This window comes from Neomonachus schauinslandi, chromosome 15, assembly GCF_002201575.2.
Source record: "Neomonachus schauinslandi chromosome 15, ASM220157v2, whole genome shotgun sequence".
Lineage (NCBI taxonomy): Eukaryota > Metazoa > Chordata > Mammalia > Carnivora > Phocidae > Neomonachus > Neomonachus schauinslandi.
Window position 1 is genome coordinate 9,735,263 of NC_058417.1, and position 22,501 is coordinate 9,757,763.

At 44.0% G+C, this 22,501-nt stretch overlaps 1 protein-coding gene across 1 annotated transcript in view; it reads left to right on the forward strand.

The window, feature by feature from the left end:
• Positions 1–22,501, forward strand: part of NCOR1 (nuclear receptor corepressor 1) — a 156,162-nt gene that overhangs the window by 119,379 nt on the left and 14,282 nt on the right. The window contains exons 24-37 of the mRNA XM_044921534.1: positions 1,841–1,961; positions 2,059–2,160; positions 2,498–2,598; positions 4,795–4,963; positions 6,961–7,101; positions 8,371–8,454; positions 8,949–9,205; positions 9,562–9,922; positions 12,586–12,813; positions 14,965–15,174; positions 15,633–15,782; positions 16,314–16,424; positions 19,210–19,375; positions 19,564–20,057. Coding sequence (XP_044777469.1) covers positions 1,841–1,961; positions 2,059–2,160; positions 2,498–2,598; positions 4,795–4,963; positions 6,961–7,101; positions 8,371–8,454; positions 8,949–9,205; positions 9,562–9,922; positions 12,586–12,813; positions 14,965–15,174; positions 15,633–15,782; positions 16,314–16,424; positions 19,210–19,375; positions 19,564–20,057 — 2,695 coding nt within the window. The remainder of the gene's footprint in view (positions 1–1,840; positions 1,962–2,058; positions 2,161–2,497; positions 2,599–4,794; positions 4,964–6,960; positions 7,102–8,370; positions 8,455–8,948; positions 9,206–9,561; positions 9,923–12,585; positions 12,814–14,964; positions 15,175–15,632; positions 15,783–16,313; positions 16,425–19,209; positions 19,376–19,563; positions 20,058–22,501) is intronic.

Here is a 22,501-nt window from a genome sequence, read left to right on the forward strand (position 1 = left end):
CAGGACCCTGGGATCATGACCTGAGCCGAAGGCAGACGCTTAACGACTGAGCCACCCAGGCGCCCCCCTAGTGCCTTTTCTTTTTCTTGTTTTATTGAACTGACTAGGGTAGAACTTTTAGTACAATTTTTTTTTTTAAAGATTTATTTATTTATTTGAGAGAGAGAGCAGGGAGGAAGTGGGGAGAGGGAGAGAGCAAATCTTAAGTAGGCTCCCTGCTGACGGAGGAGCTAGGAGCCTGATACGGGGCTCAGTCAGCCCAATGTGGGGCTTGATCCCACAACCCTGAGATCATGACCTGAGCTGAAATCAAGAGTCAGATGTTTAATCGACTGAGTCACTCAGAGGCCCCATAGTACAGTGTTTAAAAGAAGTGGTGTGGGTGCCTGGGTGGCTCAGATGGTTAAGCGTCTGCCTTCGGCTCAGGTCATGATCTCAGGGTCCTGGGATTGAGTCCCATATCGGGCTCCCTGCTCCTTGGGAGCCTGCTTCTCCCTCTGCCTCTCTCTGTCTCTAATGAATAAATAAATAAAATCTTTAAAAAAAAAAAAAAAGAAGTGGTGAAGAGGATATGCTTTCCTTGTTGCCCATTTTAGGAGGGAGGCATTCAGTATTTAACTGGTAGGTATGTTAACTATAAACTTTTTTTTAAGATTTTATTTTTATTTATTTGACAGAGAGAGAGACAGCCAGAGAGTGAACACAAGCAGGGGCATTGGGAGAGGGAGAAGCAGGCTCCCTGCTGAGCAAGGAGCCCGATGTGGGGCTCGATCCCAGGACCCTGGGATCATGACCTGAGCTGAAGGCAGACACTTAAGGACTGAGACACCCAGGCGCCCCAACTATAGACTTTTCATAGGTGTCTTTTCTAAAGATTGAAGAGACTTCCTTATATTCTTTTTTGCTGAGAGTTTGTTTTTTTGTTTTCCTCTAATTTTTGTACTTTTCAACTTCAGAATTTCTTCACAGTTCTTTTCTTTTTTCTTTTTGTTGATATTCTTTGGGGAAACATCGTTTTCATACTTTCCTTTGTTGATTTTCAAGACTACCAGTGAGCTTGGTGGGGAGCATATGGGAGAGGAAATAGAGCAAGTTCAAATGCCACAAAGCTCACTCTTCTTACCTAGATATTGCCAGTCTTCTTGAATAAATGCACCCAGATTTCCACAAGCCTTTGGTTAATTTCCAAATTGAAAGGTTGATTCTTACAATTTTTGCTGGTTTTCTGGTTGCCTTTATGGAAGAGCGTTTTCAGAAGTCCTTACTCTGCTGTTTTCACTGATGTCCTTATCCTGTAACAATTTTAAGAGGAATAAATATTGTTAATAGTAGCTTACATTTTGAGTGTACTGTTAAGTGCTTTATTTATGTAATTTGTTAACAATAAATAATAGTTATATGAAATTTATGATGATTTCAGAAGACATATCTTGCTCCCTTTAAAAATATTTTTAATGTGGGGCGCCTGGGTGGCTCAGTAATGTTCAGCATCTGCCTTCGGCTCAGGTCATGATCCCAGGGTCCTGGGATCCAGCCCCGCATCGGGCTCCCTGCTTAGCGGGGAGCCTGCTTCTCCCTCTCCCTCTGCCGCTCCCCCTGCTTGTGTTCCCTCTCTCGCTGTGTCTCTCTGTCAAATAAATAAATAAAATCTTAAAAAAAATTTTGTTTAAATATTTTTAATATAAGCAATCTATATAAAGATCTTCTTGCTTTGCAAGTACTTGTTCTTAATTTTGGGCAGTGGGGGTGTAAATTCTTATAAACAGAAACATGAACATTAAATTTATTGTTGACCTTGTGAGAAGACAATGTTATTTTAGTCCTTTAAAATTATTTTTAGGGAACACCGGGCACTTATTTGACTTCTCATAATCAGACTTCCTACACTCAAGAAGCAGCTAAGCCCTCAGTCGGCTCTATCTCTCTCGGACTGCCGCGGCAACAGGAATCTGCCAAATCAGGTCAGTGAGTAAATACTCAAAACATTCCTGCGCTTGCAGCATCACGGGCAGTAATTCAGCCTTGATCTCTATTTATTTCTCTCGCTTTGGTCCATAGCTACTGTGCCCTACATCAAGCAGGAAGAATTTTCTCCCCGAAGCCAAAACTCACAGCCTGAAGGTTTATTGGTCAGGGCACAGCACGAAGGAGTGGTGAGAGGTAAAATACGTTGTTTGGCAGAAATATTAAACTTTTGTTCCCAATAAATGTATTAAAGTAAGTCACTAATAAGTTTTAATGTTGGGTTTTTAAGTTAGAGCCTTTACATTCTAAATTTTTCCTTCTGAATAAAAATAATTAAAAACTCTGAAATTCCATATTTCAGCAATCCTTTTTAATAATTACAATATTATTTTAAAAGTAGATTTCAGTAAAACACCACTATTCTTTTTGTACTGCTGTTTCCTTCTCTTACTCCTCTTCTAAGTGGGGGCTGAGTTGTGTGTGTTTGCAGTGGTAGAAGGTGTAATATGCTAATCATTTTGGTTTCATTCAGGTACCACAGGAGCCATTCAAGAAGGAAGTATAACTCGGGGAACGCCAGCCAGCAAAATTTCCATGGAAGGCATCCCGTCCCTGCGGGGCTCGATCACTCAGGTTAGTTGTGATCATTCCTGATACACTGGACAGTAGCTAATGAGAAAACTGGAAGTCAAGTCTCAAGAGCTCTAGCTCTTCCAGCAGTGTAGTTCTGGGGTTAAGTTGCTCGTTGTTCTGGATTATGGGACTGGGTCTCAATGGTAATAAACCCAGATCCGTAAACTGTCTGCAGAAAGACATTAATGTGATCATTTTGACCACCAGCTATATTATCTAGTCTGTGGGTCATTTGAAAAGGTTAATGATTTGCAAATTGGCAGAAGAAACAAGTTCTGATTGATGCAGCTCCTACTGTCTTCCTGGCAAAGCTTTTACCATGTGTTCAGCTCAAATAGAAACGGAGAAGAAAATCAATATAAATTATTTGCTCACTTTTGCCCCTTGTGAAAAAGAAGGTCTGCAGTCCTGGCATGTAAGGCACCTGGCTAGGGTCTCATGCTAAACTGGGAGATACAGGCGACGTTGATAGAAGTGCCAGAAGTCAAGTATCTTCTTCCAATTTCAGGCTCAGTATATTGCCAGTTTTGATTAAGACAAGGTCTTTCTTTTCCTCAGATGTTAATTTCATTTGGAAGTGTAACAGCCTGTAGCCTCTTTATTATTGTCGATCTGGGAAAGGAAAATTCTCTTTTGGGAAATCATTGTAAACAGAATCCTGTGCTTTTGCACATTGAACCGGTCACAAGTTTCCTGTTTTCTTCTTCTTCCTTGTCTTTTGTCCTTGTCCCCTAAGCCAATGGCTAAAGTGTGGCTCCCAGGCCAGCAGCATTGGGCATGTAACTGGTCAGGCTCCACCCCAGAATTTCCTGAAGTCTCCTCTGTGGGGGCGGGGCCCAGCAATCTGTGTTTTCCCGCCCTCCAGTGATTCTGCTGCGTGCCCATTTGAGAACCCTGCCCTGGGACCTCGCTGATCAAGTGTAGTCTGTGTCCCAGAGCATTGGCATCGCTTGGGAGCTTGTTAGATTCATGCAGAAATTTTAGTTCCCACTTCAGACCTATGAATCAGGGTCTCCGTTTTAACAAGACCTGGTATAAGGAGTATATGGCTTAGAGACCTAGAAGGTTACATATGAACTCTTCACATCTCTCCATCTACGTTTGACCAAATATACATCCTGAAACTAATTTTCAAAATAAGCAGACACTTTAATAGTAGAGGCAAAAGAGAAATAAATGCCTTAGGCGTATTATCTTTTCTTGTTCATTTTCACTCTACTAACCAGATTGTGGGTAGGAAGACAGAATGAACTGGATGAAGTGAGGCTATGCTTTTTCTGTTTATTTTCAAACCAGTCTGTCTATGTGAAGTGAGTACTTCCAAAGTGGGTGTTAAGGATTCCCAGATGTTTACTGCCGAGCCCATTTGAATAAACGTTTTGTTTTTGTCATTCTTCCTGCTCTAAGTGTGTGGTTTCAGATTGTCCTCACGAGAGTTTTGGGGGCACCAAATGTGTGAGTGGGCTAAATCTGGGCCTGCCATGCCCATTTCAACCCAAGCAGCTCACTCTTACAAAGTGTTCGACCCAGTAGGTTCCATGAATGATTTCTCTGGAAGGAAGGGTTTACTGCTTAAAGGAAAGGTCAAAAAGAACCGTGCCCATAGGTAACCCAGAAGAGGACTAATTAATGATGGTGAAGATTCAGAGGATGTGACCTAAACTGAATCCATAGCACAGGATGGAGGCATCTGAGTTTTCTCGGTCCTGTCTCCCCTTCCCCCACTGGTGGTGACCAGAGGTCGAATACAGCAGACAGTTTGGGAACTGCAAGTTCTTTTTTCCTCTTATCACAATGTGAGAGAAGGTTGCAGTGTTCTAAATTTAAAACTTAATTTATCGTCTTATTTTTATTAGACATTTTGAAAAAACATATTACACTTAGCATGATTTTTGGCATTTAAGACCAGATTTTTTTTTTTCCCTGAGAGTTAAGATGTTTGACTTCAGGGTGGGGAAGAAAGTTGATTTGACTCCTACACCTGTCCAGATTTTAAGTTTTGTGGGGCAGGGTTCAAGGATTAAGGTACAGTATTTCTTTATGTTTATAAAAACTTAATGTCTGGTTTCCTCTCATGTCTTTGTCCTTTCTTCTTTGAAGATATGGATGGATCTGACTCTCCGTGTGGTGGGTTAAGTTTTCTGAGTATCTCGTGTCTCCTCTAAACCTGAGTGTTTTTGTTTGATTTGATGGCAGGGTACCCCAGCCCTGTCACAGGCTGGCATACCAACTGAGGCGTTGGTGAAGGGATCCATTTCTAGAATGCCCATTGAGGAGAGCAGTCCTGAGAAAGGCAGAGAGGAAGCCGCATCCAAAGGTCATGTTATTTATGAAGGCAAAAGTGGACACATCTTATCCTATGATAGTAAGTATGATGTCTGTTCTCTGAAGCCAGTACTGTGATGGGGACTAGAAACGTGGGCTCTGGCTCCCCACATATGTATTTGGGGGAGTTTGTTCTCCTTTCTCAAATGGAGGTTTTGTGAAAGTTTAACTGAGACGGTCAATGAAAAATGATAAACAGTGTAGAGCCCATAGTATGTAGTTCTGTAAGTGGTAGCTAACCTCAACTATGGCCAGTCGATTTAGCCTAAGAAAATAATCTTTAGGGCTCCTGGGTGGCTCAGTTGGTTAAGCGACTGCCTTTGGCTCAGGTCATGATCCCGGAGTCCTGGGATATAGAGTCCTGCATCGGGCTCCCTCCTCGGTGGGGAGTCTGCTTCTCCCTCTGACCCTCCTCCCTCTCATGCTCTCTGTCTCTCAAATAAATAAATAAATCTTTAAAAAAAAAAAAATCTTTAACTTTAGTAGAATCACTTTTATTTTTATTTTATTTTATTTTTAAGATTTTATTTGAGAGAGAGAGCAAGCAAGAGAGTGACCACGAGTTGGGGAGGGGCAGAGGCAGAGGGAGAAGCAGACTGCCTGCTGAGCAGGGAGCCCAATGCGGGGCTGGATCCCAGGACCCTGGGATCATGACCTGAGCCAAAGGCAGACGCTTAACTGACTGAGCCACCCAGGCGGCCCAGGTGAATTAGGGAGTAGATAATAATCTGATAATCCTGGAAAGAGTATTGAATTTAAATTCTTAATTTAAATTATTTTAATGTCTATGTGTGTAAGCATTTTCTTTAGTTGTATTCTTAGGTTATATTTTTTCATTAATGTTACAAGAATGACTCAGTTATGGTAAAAAAAAAAAAAAAAAAAAGCCAAGTGAGGGACTGGATTTGAGTTCCTGTTTGCAACTGTTTTGTGATCTAAGTAGTCATTAGTCATGTTTTATCTTTCTCTTTGAATACAAAGATGTAAGGTATGTGAGCACACAGTGTCTGATGCAAAACACATGGTAACTTTCTTATTTCCTTCCTTCTTTCTTGTTTTAACATTTCTGGCATATGCTGATTTACATTTTGCTTCTGGAGGAAGAAATTAACGTACAATGCCTAAGCCAGAAATGTAGATGTCATCCTTAACACTTGTTCTCTTTCCACATCCAGTCACTGAGTTGTTTCTGTTCTCTTTTCTGAATTCTCTGGAATCCATCCATTTCTCTGTATTCCCCACTGCCACCATCGTCTTTCATCCGAATAACCGGGCAGCTGCCCCTGATCTCCCCACCTTTAGTCATAACCCGTATTCAGAAGTGTAACACATCACTTCCTGCTTGACTCTTCATTGCTTTAAGATCAGTGTAAGCCCCTTACCTTGGCTTGCTCCGCCCTCCACGATCTGCTCCTGTCCCGCTGTTCCCTTCCCACATTTCCCTTGGCTCCCTCGCACTGCCTTCCTGTGCACTCAGCCTCCAGCTGCGCTCAGCACACTGGCCACGCACTGAGCTCAGGTTCTTTGTCCCACGCTCTGTCTCGCCTTGGCGTCGGTGTGCCTGTCCCACCTCCTCCTCCCTTACCTGTGGCTGAAGCATCTCCGCCTTATCCTTCAGTTCTCAGTCTACATTACTTCTGTAGGCAGCCTTTTCGGGGCCTTTTAATAAAAGTGTTAGGTTCTCCATCTGGCGTTCTCGAAGTACATCGTACCTCTCTTTCCGTAGTACTGACTGTACTCTGCAGCAGTTCCCTAGTACTTTGTCGGTATCCGCCATGATTGGGTAAGTTTCATGAAGGAAGGCACTTAATTTGTTAACCTTATCTGCAAGCCTAACTTATTTATGCCTGGCACTCAAATAATTTGAATTAATGAAAAAAATTTCATAAGTATCAATTACACAGTAGTATGTTGTAGGTTGACTGGCTCTTACATTATTATTTTTTGTAAGATAGACTATGAAACTTAAGATAACTGATTGACTGTAGAGTAGGCTTTGGGCGCTGTCTGAGCAATTCTTGTTTTTGTGTTCTGCAGATATTAAAAATGCCCGAGAAGGGACGAGGAGTCCAAGAACAGCTCATGAAATCAGTTTAAAAAGAAGCTATGAATCAGTGGAAGGAAATATAAAGCAAGGGTTGTCAATGAGGGAGTCTCCTGTTTCAGCACCGTTGGAGGGTAAAATGTTTCCAGAACTTTATTTAGATACATTTAATTTTGTACAGCAAATTTCCATAGTTGGGTTAGGTTGTATTCAGTCTCTGTCATTTCTACGTGAAATTTATATTCATATTACTGTATAAATGAAACATATTAATATATCATTATATTAATAATATATAATATAGTAAAATATATAATTAACACTATATTAATATGAGCTTATTGATATGTTTAAATTTATATTCATATCTACATATAAATCAAGTACATGACAGTGGTAGGAAGTAAAAATTAAACATAATCAGTCATATCATAGGTAACTAGTAGAATGCTCATAAAATTTGTAGACTATTCCGGTTAGGGTTAAGTGAGTTGAAAAATGTAAAATCCATTTTGAGAACTTTGTTTTTGTCTTGAGGCAGTTAAAGCAGGGCCGCACTGTTTCCTGATGAATTTTGCTGTGCGAGTTTCATCCTCTGTAAATGAAGGGATTGTAGTTACAGTGTGAGGATTCGAGACAGGTGTCCAAGCTTGTGCTGACCATGATAAGCATTCACTGCATCATACCTGTGGTTTTATTTTGTTAATAACTCACTTTGTTTAAGCCTTAACCTGGCTCAACTGTTTAATGTTAATCTAGGTGAAAAACAGGGTAAGGATTCCTCAACCTTAGAAGTCCTGCGTAATTTTCTAAGAGCTGGATTTTCTCTGTATTAAAAAAAAAAAAAATCTCACTTTCCTTTACTTTAGGGTAATTGCGTGTGGTTATTTCCAGTCCTTGATTCAAATTTATTGTGATGTGACACAAAACATTTTAAGAGGTTATTTACAGCTCTTTCATTATGACTTGCATGTTTTCGTTTATGTATTTTACCTGTTTTTGAAGTACCGCACCCATCCTTCGTGTTTTCCCTTTCTCAGAGGTGTGTTTCAGAGCTAAACGGTGATTCTCAACCCCTCTTGTGTCTCCTCACCTTGAGAAAGAAGCATTGAATTTTAGATGTAGTTTTGAAAGTGTCTTTCCTTTTTGGTTTATAATAGATGTGTTCTGTGGCTATTTTCTCTTTAGAAGAGTGTTTAAAAATGAACAATGATGTCATGTTGGTTACTTCCAACTTTTATTTTTTCCATGATATTCTTCTGAATAGTTCACAAATTTAAGATGATCTCTCTTTCTCCATAGGGCTTTTATCAAAAAGTACATACTCTAAGGTCAGTATAAAGTATATGTGAATTGGCATACACATTATATTTAATATTTGAATTGCTTTCTTGTTTTGAAAGGGCTGATATGCCGAGCATTACCCAGGGGGAGCCCTCATTCTGACCTCAAAGAAAGGACTGTGCTGTCTGGTTCCATAATGCAGGGTAAACTTTGTTTTGGCTTTTATTCATGACTGCCTCATTGGCAGAGTAGTTTGACATTAATTTGCAGTGCATGAAGCCTGCTTTTCAAGTATTTTCCCTTTTGAAATATTAAATATTTAAGTCTTGATTTTAACTCTTCTGTTTCTGAGCTACATAGTTTATATGAAGATGATAGTTGCCTAATCTTTGAATATAGAGACATCTTCGTTATGTAAGAACCATTCTCTGATTGTGATGAACAGACTTAATTATATTAAGTCTTGAACCACCTGAAAAAAATGACGACTTATGAATATTTATTTAAAGATGTGTTGTAAACAGAAAATTGATTAAAAACTGCAAGATGACAAGGTATTAATTTTTCTAAATTGCGGAAAAATATATGTATCAGGATTTACTATTTTAACAATTTTTAAATGTACAGCTCAGTCACATTGTTCTGCAACCATTGGCATTACTTTAATAAGCATGTTTTCTTGAATTCTTTCTCGAAGGCACACCAAGAGCAACAACAGACAGCTTTGAAGATGGTCTTAAATATCCCAAACAGATTAAAAGGGAGAGTCCTCCCATACGAGCATTTGAAGGCGCCATTACCAAAGGAAAACCATATGATGGCATTACCACCATCAAAGAAATGGGGCGTTCCATTCATGAGATTCCACGGCAAGATATTTTAACTCAGGAAAGCCGAAAAACTCCAGAAGTGGTCCAGAGCACAAGACCAATAATCGAAGGTTCCATCTCCCAGGTAACTACATCAGGGTGCTTTTTGTCAACCGTTCCACTCCAGACTGTGATATTCATGGAGCATTTTAAGAAGCATGACTTAATTATTATAAGTAGTTCTTACGATGTCAGATCTTTTGGAAGTAAATGTGGAAGTTTTAGGTATGCTTTAGTATTCGTTTTTCTCGTGTCTGTATTGTGGAATGTATATTTCGAGAAAGTGCTCAGCTCTGGATTTGTGAGCGTGTGATTGACACACCCACACAGATAGTAAAGATTACCGAAGCAAATTACTGTTGCCATGAGCCGAGCTGACCTGAGATGGAAAAATCTTCAGATGCCTCGGGCTACCTATAATGTTTGTTTCTTTTCTTTTAGGGCACACCAATAAAGTTTGACAGCAACTCAGGTCAATCTGCCATCAAACACAACGTCAAATCCTTAATCACGGGGCCTAACAAACTACCCCGTGGAATTCCTCCACTGGAAATCGTACCAGAGAACATAAAAGTGGTAGAACGGGGAAAATATGAGGATGTGAAAGCAGGCGAGCCAGTGCGTTCCCGACACACATCAGTGGTAAGCTCTGGCCCCTCCGTCCTTAGGTCAACACTTCACGAAGCTCCCAAAGCACAGCTGAGCCCGGGGATTTATGACGACAGTAGTGCACGGCGGACCCCTGTGAGTTATCAAAACACCATGTCCAGAGGCTCGCCTATGATGAACAGAACTTCTGATGGTATGTTACTCTTCTGAACTTGTTTGCTTGTTTTGATTGCGCTTTCCCACCTCCGGTAAAAAGTCGGTGTCAAATGGTTAGCTTTGGATTGCCACAGGATCTGCAGGTTGTGCTTGATACGGGGCCTGTATGGAAGGCTACCAAATGAAAAGTAGGGATAATCATAGGTAAAAGATCTATTTTATTTTATTATTATTATTTTTTTAAAGATTTTATTTATTTATTTGAGAGAGAGAATGAGAGAGAGAGCACATGAGAGGGGGGAGGGCCAGAGGGAGAAGCAGATTCCCTGCCGAGCAGGGAGCCCGATGCGGGACTCGATTCTGGGACTCCAGGATCATGACCTGAGCCGAAGGCAGTCGCTTAACCAACTGAGCCACCCAGGTGCCCGGTAAAAGATCTGTTTTAATCAAGTGCCAAGGGTGCTGGAGTCCAGAAGTGCTCTAGAATAAGTACATTCTGAGAGTGGCTTTTCAGCTACTCCTTCAAGGTGTTCTGGAAGTCGGCGTTGACCGTTGTTTAGTGGCGGTCTGGTGTGGCGGTTGAAAGTTCACGTTGTGGAGCAAGGCTGCCTGAACTTGAATTAAGGTTCTTCTCACTGCATGACCTTGGACGAGTTACTTCACTTTGCTAGGCCCTTAGTTTCCTCGTCAGTAAAAGTATTAAGGCTTCCCTCACTGGACTGTTGGGAAGGTCAATGAGGTCATGTGTTTGAAGAACTTGGGAAGGAGAGAATGCGAACTATTGTTACTGCCGTTGCTGTTGTTGTTGGTATCGTGCTCCGCCTCCCCGGGCTTTCTGCTGCTGGCAGGTGCGTGAGTAAGGTCCAAGACGTTGAGTTTTACCAGGTGGTCCCTGAAACTGCCTGCGGCCCATACGAACGTCCCCACTTGTCCTCTCCAGCGTTATTGCAGTACGTGTTTATTGCAGGCTCACGTGCAAGGTCCTGGCTGGACACTGCGAGAGCTGGGAAGGTGAAGGGTGTTTTGTGTGGTAGGAGAGGAGCAGCCTGGAGGGAAGAGAGAAGGGAAGTGTTGGCCGGGGAGGTGGGGTGGCGAATGCAGAGCCCCGGGCTCGGGTTCTGAAGGCGAATTGCTACTGCGGGGAAAGGCACTCTGTGTTCGAGCACACTGGGCCTCGGAAGGCGATGCAGCAGACCCCCATGGTTGCTTGGTTTTGTCCGGCAGGTTTGTGTAATCACGGCCAAGTTGATGTTATCAAACTATTAATAATGAGGAGGTGGTGCACACCACTCAGTGTATTAATGCCCCTGAATCGTACCCTTTAAAATGGTACCTTTTATGTTCTGTGTGTTGTACTACAATTGTTAAAACAGTGGAGGGTGATGGCCAGTAAGTGTTGGGATATGCTGTTCATTGGGGGGATGATCTAATAACTTCTGAATCACATCATTTAAAAAAGAGAGCCTGGGGTAGGGAGGTGGTTGATATGGGCGAGCTCATGAGAAAGGCTTTGTGGAAGTCCAGGGCAAGGAAAAATAGCGTCACCTAGAGACTGGCGGGCAGCAAGGAGGGGGCGGCACAGGCAGAGAGAGGGACTTGTGACTTGAGTACGTGGGGGATCGAGAAGAATTTGGAATGTTCAAGTCGTACAGAAAACAAAATCATTTATAATGGGATTTAAAGAGGAGTGTTGAACTTCATGTTTAATCTTAACGTTAGGTGCTAAAATGCTGGTGCTATGATCCACAAGGTGGTAATCTCTCAATCTCAGAAGCTTCTGCTAGTTCTTCACAGTTGCATATTTTACAAGATTGAATATTAAATGTTTGGTGGAAGCAGATAAAAATATAAATACAGTCTGTGGTTGGGTGAGAAATCGATAAATACAGTTGACCCTTGAACAACACTGATTTGAACTGTGCAGGTCCAGTTAATGTGGATTTTTTTTTTTTTAATAAATACAGTACAGTGCTATAAATGTATTTTTCTCTTACAGTTTTTTTTTTCCCAAAGATTTTATTTATTTATTTGACAGAGAGAGACAGCCAGAGAGGGAACACAAGCAGGGGGGAGTGGGAGAGGGAGAAGCAGGCTTCCTGCTGAGCAGGGAGCCCGACGCGGGGCTCGATCCCAGGACCCTGGGATCATGACCTGAGCCAAAGGCAGCCACTTAACCGACTGAGCCACCCAGGCACCCCTTTTTTTTTAAGATTTATTTTTTTTTTAGAGAGAGAAGGAGAGAGAGCGCGTGCACGAGTGGGGGAAGGGACAGAGGGAGAGAAAGAGATAAGCAGACTCCTCGCTGAGTGCAGAGCCCAGAGCAGGGCTCGATCTTACAACCCTGAGATCATGACCTGAGCTGAAATCAAGAGTTGGATACTCAACCGGCTGAGCCACCCAGGTGTCCCTCTCTTAAAATTTTCTTAACATTTTGTCTCTAGCTTACTTTATTGTAAGAATACAGGATATAATACATACAACATACAAAATATGTGCTAATTGGCTGTTTATGTTCTCAGTAAGCCTTCCTGGTCAATAGTAGGCTATTAGTTTTGGGCGAGTCAAAAGTTAAGCATGGAGTTTTGACTGTGTGGAGGGTCGACGCCCCTAAACCCTGCGTTGTTCAAGGGTCAGCTGTATCATCTTACCTCCCAAGTTTTCTTAAGTTGTGGTGTTGGCTTTTTTTTTTTTTTTTTCCAGTTACGATTTCCTCTAGCAAGTCTACTAATCATGAAAGAAAATCAACCCTGACCCCTACCCAGAGGGAAAGTATACCAGCGAAGTCTCCAGTACCTGGGGTGGACCCTGTAGTAAGCCACAGCCCTTTTGATCCCCACCATAGGGGCAGCACCACAGGAGAGGTTTATCGGAGCCATCTTCCCACACATTTGGATCCAGCCATGCCGTTTCACAGGGCTCTGGATCCCGGTAAGCACAGGGCGTAGTGATGATTTATGGCAAAGAAATAATATACCTGTATGACCTTTCAAACTCTATTTATTAAAGTATAATATGCAGACTGTTACATATATCATTAGCGTGCAGCTCATTGAATTCTCACACACTGCACACCCCCATGTTACCAATTCTGAATCAAGAAACAAAATATTACCAGCACCCTTACAGAACTGAGAAAAAAAAAATAGATTAAACATTTAAACTTACAATGTCGATATTCATTTACCAGTGTTCTGATGTAAGGTCAGGGTCTACTGATGAAATCTCTCCCGTGTCTTTGTTACAGAAGTGATACTCACATTTCCTTCCAGCCTTCCTTTTTTAAGTGAAGCTAGAATTTAAAGCCACTTCAAAGCAATTTAAATACAGAATCCTTCCAGATTTTTTTCTCAGTCTTTCAAAATTGTCTCGTCCATACCTGATTCAACTTCTGTATTGAGTCTTTCCAAAGCAGTCAACTTAGTTTCCAGAGAAACCATTCTTTTCATTCTTTTCTCAACAGCCTCCAGATTACTTCATTAAGTTACATAATTACAGTAGTAGGTACAACTGGAGGGAACTTTCGAACAGACAGACCCCTCTGACTGTGGGTAGACATACTTGTTGGAGGTGCAGGAGTCTGTAGGTTTTCTGGAGAGCAGTCTGCAGTGGGCATGGGGCAGCGGGTTCTGCAAAGGGAAGGGAGTCCTGTCAGCACGTCGGTGGTGACTTGACCCATCCGTGTGCCAGCTTCCCCCTGTCCTCCCTGTCTTCGTCTCTGCTCCTCTTGCCTGCTGAGCCCTACTCAGATGGGTGTTTTCTGCTCGTACCTCTTCTCCGGCCTAACTTGCTTGTTTGTTACATCCTTCAAGTTGAAATTGGGACACAGGACACCCGTGTTTTACCATGGTCCTTAGGGAGGAGATATGCCAAGATTTCTAAGGGTTATTTACATTGTAGAAGCAAGGTACCTGTGGAAAATATTTTATCTTTTGGAGGTCATATCAATAGCACCAAATTGTTGGTCACTGGAGAACGTTAGGTTTCAGAGGAGTCTACACGTAGTTCTTCAGGGACTGTCTCCCAAAACTGAGGCAGAAGTTCCCACAGAGTCTACCGACAGACTCACCCTGCTGGAAGTTCTGGATGAAGAAAGGGGAAGAAAACATTCCAGAAAACTTGTCATTTGTTTTTCTAGGGAAAACATATATTTAAAATAGTTCACTCAAGTTTTCAGGCAAAATTGAATGTGTATATTTTAATGTAGTGTTTCTCATAGTCCTTCATTTTATAGCAGTTTTATATGCTTGTTATTTTTGAGCTTGAGCTGAATTTAAATGTTTTGAGCAGAGAGACGTTACCTTCTCCTTTTTACCATACATACCTACCCCTTCCTAGCAACTCATGTCATGCTGTAACCCAGGTTGTCAAACTATGGCCAGGGGGCCAAATCCTGCTGCTGCCTATTTGCGTAAATAAAGTTTTATTAGCACACAGGCACATGTTTGTGGGTGTTGTGTCTGTGGCAGCTTTCATGCTATAGCGGCAGAGTTGAGTAGGTGAAGCAGACCATATGGTCCACAAAGCATAAGATATTTACCATCTGGCCTTTTACAGAATAAGTTTGCTAATCTCTGCTCTGAACACATGCATTAATGAAATGCTTATAGACTAATCATTTTCAGCCCCAGGAAAGCGGTTATTTGTCACAAAGTGTGTTCCCATGTATTTCCATTTGGTTGTGTTGAATGGTCAGTACTACAAAAATAATTTGATTTTCAAACGCAGCCCTTGGAGACTTAGGTGAAATTATAATTAAGTTACGTGGCAAAGATCGAAAGTGCAACTGCTTGAGAAGTTTCTTAGCTCCTGTTCTACCAGTGAAAACGTTCATACTCTCACTGTGTCTAGTTTCTCCCCCCTTTTCCGTTACATCTGACATCAGAATGCGTGTATTCATGTCGCTCATGTGTCAGGGTCTAACATGCATCTCCCTTACACCCTGTAACGTCCCACCCACACGAAAGCTGCACGCGCATAGTAGCTCAACAGCAGGAGCCCCACCACTTTCTGTGGGTGGCGTTTAGTGAATGAATTTCCCCTGGACTGAACTAAATGCCTTTCTCTCGTTCTCGCCACCAGCAGCTGCTGCTTACCTGTTTCAGAGACAGCTCTCCCCAACCCCAGCGTACCCCAGTCAGTACCAGCTTTATGCAATGGAGAACACCAGACAGACAATCCTCAACGATTACATTACCTCACAGCAGATGCAAGTGAATCTGCGCCCGGATGTGGCCAGAGGCCTCTCCCCACGGGAGCAGCAGCTGGGCCTCCCGTACCCAGCCACAAGGGGTGCGTGTCTTGGCATTCGGGTTTCCTAGGATGTGTTAGGTGAACCGAGTATCAGTGAGTATTTGCTGAGTGAACGATGGAATGGAAGAAAAGGCAGCCCTGTCCTTGCCTCTGTAGCTTTTAGCCCTCGGAGGTAAAGTAATGCGTCAAGACGGGGTGTTTTGGTGAACACTGACATAGCTAAACTATCTGAAATCATTGTCTTACCAGTTTGCCGTCTCTCTCGGTAATCTGTCCGTGCTTTTAGGTGACTCGTATGGAGCACAGGATTTCATAGCCTTGTGTAGATTTAAAGAAGGTCTTACAAAGTCATGATGATCTTAACCATTTTTATTTATATTGTATGCAAAGTATCATTGAGTTACAGAGAGAAAGGATTTTAAAAAGCCTTGTACAGTTCTGTATCTTTAGAGAAACTGACATTTAACATCATTTTATTGTCTTTGCCTTGCAAGCAGGAATCATTGACCTGACCAACATGCCTCCAGCGATTTTAGTGCCTCATCCCGGGGGCACGAGTACGCCTCCCATGGACAGAATCACTTATATTCCTGGCACACAGATTACTTTCCCGCCCAGGCCATACAACTCTGCGTCTATGTCTCCAGGTGAGAGACCAGTCACGCCCATCTCTGCTATGACCAGCGTGTCTAAGTGTTGACAGCATAGTCTTTGAAGGCGTTTTGGGCTTCCCCCCCATCTGTCTGTAGGGTTTTTTTTTTTTTTTTAAAGATTGATTGATTTATTTGAGAGAGAGAGAGCGAGCAGGGGGAGGAGCAGAGGGAGAGGGAGAGACTCTGCTGAGGGGGGAGCCTGACACAGGGCTCGAGCCAACCGCCCTGAGATCACGACCTGAGCTGAAATCAAGAGTAGGATACTCAGCCGACTGAGCACCCCCAGGCGCCCCTGCTTTGCTGTTTTTCCCTTAATATTTAGTAATAGTTTTTCTATGCCATCTGTCACCAGATAGGCCAGAAATATCCCAAAAGCTTGTGTTAGGTGTCACTTGTCATCCAAGACTTTACATCTCAAGTTGGGAGCGTTTTGAAAAATTTTCAGTCACTTAAAAATGTAAAAGTTGTTTGTACCCGGCGGGTTGATGTTCTTGTCTTTAAGTTGCGGATTTCTGTGTTTTACAGGACACTCGACGCACCTTGCAGCAGCCGCAAGTGCTGAGCGGGAGCGCGAGAGGGAGAAAGAGCGGGAGCGGATCGCTGCAGCCACGTCCTCAGACCTCTACCTTCGGCCAGGTGAGCGGCGTGCCGTTGTTCGTGCCGTAGACTCTCCTTAGTAATCGGTATGACGGGGCGTCGGGCTTCCTGTCGCGGGGGCTGCTGAGCTGATCTTAAACGCAGGAATCAGGAGACAGAAAGTAATCTCAGGCCTTAAGTGAAGTGCAGGTGAAGGTGCGGTACGCGAACTCTGAACAGGAAGCCGAGGTTTTCACCAGGAAGGCATCATTTTGATTTGGCCCCAGCAGTTGGCTACCATTGGGCCTGAAGATACTGGGTGCAGAGCTCAGTGAGGCTGAAAGCAGCCCGAGCAAAGGCTCCCGGCCACAAAGACGCAACGTGCTGTGGGGCTGGCGTTTGAGGAAGACGGCCATACAGGGAGAAGGCCGGGTAACACTGGGAATGACAGGTGCTGCCCTGTGGCGGGAGGAGGGCCTGGAGGTGGGTTAGAACCCTGGAGGGGGCGTGGGCTGGCGCCAGGAGCCACAGCGAGGCCATGCGGCTGGGCAGGGCCGGGAAGAACACTGTCACCGTGTGCAGAGGACTGGACAGTAGCTTGATGAGGGGGGGGGGGGGGGGGGTGCGTGGGAAACAAGCCGCTCTGCACGGAAGACAGAGCAGGATTAGGGAAAGGAGAGAGGGAGGGAGGGAGTTTCACCGTGGGACATACTTTGAAGCGTCTCTGGAACATTTGTTCTGACCCATGGTAGATTTGTCATTTTGCGTTCTGTTCCATCAGTGAGAGGAAAGTGCTTCCCGTGTCCAGTTGCCGGACAGACAGATCTGGCCCTTAGGAGAAAAGACAGGCTGCACACGGGGACCTGGGAGTCCCCTGCAAGGGTCGTGACTCTGGCTGGGGTGAGATTGCCCAGCGGCCGGCGTGTGGGGAGGGTGGGTCGGTCCGTAGGCGGTCCTGGCAGGGGTGTTAGAGGTGCAGGCAGAGGGGACCAGAGACTTGGTCAGAGAGGTGGGTACAGAACCAAAGGGCGCAGGGCAGGCAGGCTGTCACACTCATGCTCATGGGGGACAGACCTCGACATCAAAGTGGTGGCATAGAGCAGGGGCCCAAGGCTGGTCTTTGTATTCGACCCAGGAACGTCATTCCTGAGGATTGATGTTGAATGCATCAGTGGTTGCAAAGCCTGAAGACACTGAGCTGTAACCTACTGTCTGTATATAGTAAAAAATCACTAAGTGACCACAGGAGATGTTTTAGTGAGTTGTGAGGTAGCAGCCTAATACTGATTATATGTTGACTGCATAACAACATGGCCATTGATTTAATTAAAGAAAGCATAACTTGGGTAGGAACTATATATTTTTTTGAGTTTTTTTTTAATTTTATGATGTTATGTTAATCATCATACATTATATCCTTAGGGTAGGAACTATATTTTTAAAATGCTCATGATCACATTAATGAATAACATGCAAATTCAAGATGATATAATACCATTTTCCTCCATCAGACATTTAAAAAGCTGATAAATATTCTGTGTTGCTGTGTCCAAAGAAACATGGACTCTCACACATGGTCAGCGGCAGTGTAAACAGGGATAGTCTTTGCGGGGATACAAAAACTTAAATAGCAGTGCCTCTTCTAGGAGTCTAGAAATGCTTATATCAGCTGTTGTGTGGTGGGAAGGGGGAAGATGGCTGAGAAGCTTGCGCTAGGTGGTCCGTGCTGTGGGAGTAGGGGCGTATGCGAAAGCGGCCAGCTCTTCTGAGGACAAAGGACAGAGGAGGCAGAGAAGAGAGGGATTCGAGAGGGAGTTTGAGATCTTCCCAGTGAGTAGTGCTGACCAAGTCCAAGCGGTGGCTTTGTCACGGGAGAGCTGAGGTCAGTAAACAAGACCGTCTCAGCTGTTGGGAAGCTGTTCGTGGCGCTGAGTCTTGGGGGAGGGCAGCGTGAGTGACGTGTCCAAAGAGAGCTCGCTGAGAGGAGCCCTTCGCTGGGCAGGGCAGAGGCGGAGCGGAGCAGGGAGAGCCGTGGCGGGACGAAGCTGCTCAGACCCGGGCTGGTGGCGGCGTGCGGTGTCCATCATGATATTTAGACGGCTGCACCGAATGGGATTCTGGAAATGATCAGCACGCCAGCATCTGAGGAAAAATCTGAGAGATGAACTTACCTGATTTGTGTGAGGGCAGCTGACCCTTGCACAACTCAGGGGTTAGGGGCGCTTCCCCCCCCCTCCCGCCCGCGCACTAGAAAATCCAGCCATAACTTTGACTCCCCAGAACTTAGCTGCTGACAATTTCCTATTGACTGGAAGCCTTACCGGTAACAGAAACAGCTAACTGACACATATTTTGTATGTTCTGTGTATCCTGTACTGTATTCTTACAGTAAAGTAAGCTAGAGAAAAAATGAGAAAATCGTAAGGAAAATACATCTACAGCAGTGTGGTGTAGTTTTCACACCGAAAACCCACGTGTAGGTGGAGCCGTGCTCTTCAAACCCCTGTTGTTAAAGGGTCAACCCTACGTGATTGTTGGCGTTACTTTTGTTTCTCTCCGAATCAAGGTAGAAACTTGTCACATAAACGGAAGTGACAGTAAATGATAGTTGACGTTTTTGTTGTGAGTTACCGATATGGTTTTATTACATCTTTATTGAGAAGCTCTTAGAGAACATACTTCTAGAAAGGCCAAAAAGCAGGGTATCCGGTTTCTTACCTTTTTTCTGTTTAGGAATATTAGGAAATGAACAGGCCCTGAATGTCGCTGTCTCTAGCTTCTTCCTTATGGCTTGTCTTTTCTTCTTTTTTGTTTTTTTGGGTTTTTTTTTTTTTGGCCTTCGCAGGCTCCGAACAGCCGGGCCGACCGGGCAGTCATGGATACGTCCGCTCCCCGTCCCCTTCAGTAAGAGCCCAGGAGACCATGTTGCAGCAGAGACCCAGCGTGTTCCAAGGAACCAACGGAACCAGTGTAATCACACCTTTGGATCCAAGTGCTCAGCTCCGAATCATGTGAGTCCCTTGTGCGCATTTTGACCGAGAGCGGCGGTCTCTGGCACATACCGCACGCTTGCGAACGTGTGACCGCGATGGTTTGGGGATGTACGCTTCGTTGTTGCTGCTTGTTTCCCCGCCGCCCAGCACGTCCCCGGTGGAGCCCGCCCTTCACGGACTCGTGTGTGGTTTGCTTCTGTTCGCAGGCCTCTGCCCGCTGGGGGCCCGTCGATAAGCCAGGGCCTGCCGGCCTCCCGCTACAGCACCGCTGCGGACGCCCTGGCTGCCCTTGTGGACGCCGCAGCCTCTGCCCCCCAGATGGAGGTTTCCAAAACCAAAGAGAGTAAGCATGAAGCTTCCAGGTTAGAAGAAAATTTGAGAAGCAGGTCAGCAGCAGTTAGTGAACAGCAGCAGCTAGAGCAGAAACCCCTGGAGGTGGAGAAGAGATCTGTTCAGTGTCTGTACACTTCTGCAGCCTTTCCAAGTGGCAAGCCCCAGCCTCATTCTTCAGTAGTTTATTCTGAGGCTGGGAAAGATAAAGGGCCTCCTCCAAAATCCAGATATGAGGAAGAGCTAAGGACCCGAGGGAAGACTACCATTACTGCAGCTAACTTCATAGACGTGATCATCACCCGGCAAATTGCCTCGGACAAGGATGCAAGGGAACGTGGCTCTCAAAGTTCAGACTCTTCTAGTAGCTGTATGTATCTCAATCTGAGTTTTGCAATGTGATATCTGAGTAAAGAATTACTTTATTCTTTAGGTAAAGCAGAACAATATGATATAAAGAAAATCCTGATCTGAGAGTAAATGTAATGGAAAGGTTCTGTGGGTTAGTAGTGCAAAAATGTCTCTTCTGCTGTTTGTCATGATTATTTAAACTTCAGAGTTTCTTAAGTATGCCTGTCAAAGTATTTTCCATGAAAACACTGTGTCCCTTTAGAGGTAAAATTGGAAAGTAGACAGGGCAGAGCTCGTGATCATTTTTGGGCATCTGAAAGGTCAGAGAGGCTACCAAGGCCTCTTAAGAAGCATTTTCTAGGATGAAGTTCAGTATTTAGGTTGATACCCCGAAGCCTCTTATATCCTTTTTCTAACACAAATTTTTAAAAAGCAAGACCACTGAATTACTGGTCATTGGTATTTACATTATACCTTTTTTGCAAGCTGGATCTTTAAAATTTTTTTCATGTATGTATTGGTCACTTTTATTCCTTCTTTATGCATATGCTCCTATTCTGTGCTCATTTTCTGAAATTGTTCTCATGAGTTAATTTTTTTTTAAACTGTTTTAAAATTCTGTTTTAATTCCAGTATAGTTAACATAGAGTGTTGTTATTAGCTTCAGGTGTGTAACATAGTGACTCAACACTTCTGTACATGACTCGGTGCGCGTCATGATAAGTGTACCCTTCATCCCCGTCACCGATTTCCCCCAGCTCCCCTCTAGTGACCACAGGTTTGCCCTCTCTCGTTGCAAGCTGGATTTTGATCAGCTGGATTTTGATCAGGTCATTTTGACATGTACCCTGTTGAATCCATAAGAGTCCACAAATCTACAGTAAAATGCTGGAAGAGTTACTTCAAATTTATTTTTAACGACTGCCTAAATTCTGTATGGAATTCCGGAAGGAAGAATCGGGTATTTAAGCAACTATCTGCTAATCCTTGAAGTAATTTAACCATACGTGGGCATCTCTCAGTGGTTTTTGTTAATGAAATTAAGGAGAGTTGGAGAGTTCTTATGCTTCAGCATGCAATGCGTAATTCTTTTTACCCCCGTGCCTACTTATAATCTGTTTGGGTAAATATCTACCCCATGGCTGAACTTTTTGGAAAGAAGGGGGCAGATTGGTAGTCTGCTGTGTAGACAGAAAACTTCTGTTCACCTGGGAGTATGAACATCTGCAAAATAGGTATGACACATGCAGAAACTTGCTAGCTGAGGAGGATCTGTCGTTGCAGGAGCAGGCCTGGAGGGAGGTCACCAGCACACCTGGTGACCCATCCAGCCTGTGGCTTATTGGACGCTGGGGTGCACGGCTCTAGTCACTGGCTAGCACTCCCTTTCAGTTGGCATCACAAACCAGACCTTGCTCTAGGAGTCTGACCTTCAGAAGGTCTGAAAATAGAAGGTTTGTCGTCTTTTCTGAGTGGGGTTATTTTTTTTATCACTGGGTAAATGACTTGCGTGGAGTCCACAGGCTATTTATTGTTACTCAGTGTGGTTTTCAGTTTTTCCCAGAGCCCCTCTCCCGCCTGAAGGTGAACACAGTTTAGCCTCAGACTTTCCAGTGACTGTATATTGGATGTGGTGACCAGATTTAGGGCGCTGGGGACATAAACAGTGATGAATTCCCATGGATACCGAAGTCTCCAAGTAGTCTAAATTACTTCGGAAATAGTTATTTTAGTTCCTGAAAGATCATTTCCATCCCAATTACCAGGTTTCTGTCCTGAGTGTACCAGAACCCAGCTAATTGCAACTTGCATGGCCTGGTAAAGGGGTAGGAAGAAAGGGCTGTTCAGTTGGGTACTGGAGGATCTCAGTGGGTGCCTGGTAATAGAGCTTATGCCGACCTTCTATACCTGTGTCCAGGGCCCACTGACTGATCACACTTGTTGATCCAGCCAGTCATACATGGACCCCTTTGGGCCTTGGACAGTTTTCTCAGATTCTGCAGCCTGTAGATGCAGAGTGCACTCTAAAGTCAGAAGGTTCCAGAGCAGGAGGTTCCATGTGTCTGTCGCCTTGCTCTGAGGACACGGCAGGACTGTGAACAGCGGCTACGCGCCCCTCCCCCCCCCCCCCCCCCTTGCATCAACCCTCTGTCAGTTTTCCTGGGAACTTCCACTTAGAGGGGCCTTCTCTGATGTGGGCATCCTTTCCCAGGGGGGTGAATTTTCTTCTTTTCAGACATTCCCTACCATTTCTGTGTATTTTCACAGTGTAATAGTGCTGAGAAATCATTTGGAGTAATACTTTTTGTCTGCAGTAATCCAGTGATTTGTGAAAATTATTATATAATGTTACTTCATCAGTAGCTTTAAAATCATCATGATAATGAAGCAACCGTGTAGCCTGAAAGTTTTTCTAAGAGCCGACTGTCCCCCAGAATTTTAATCATTGGAAATGGTCAACTG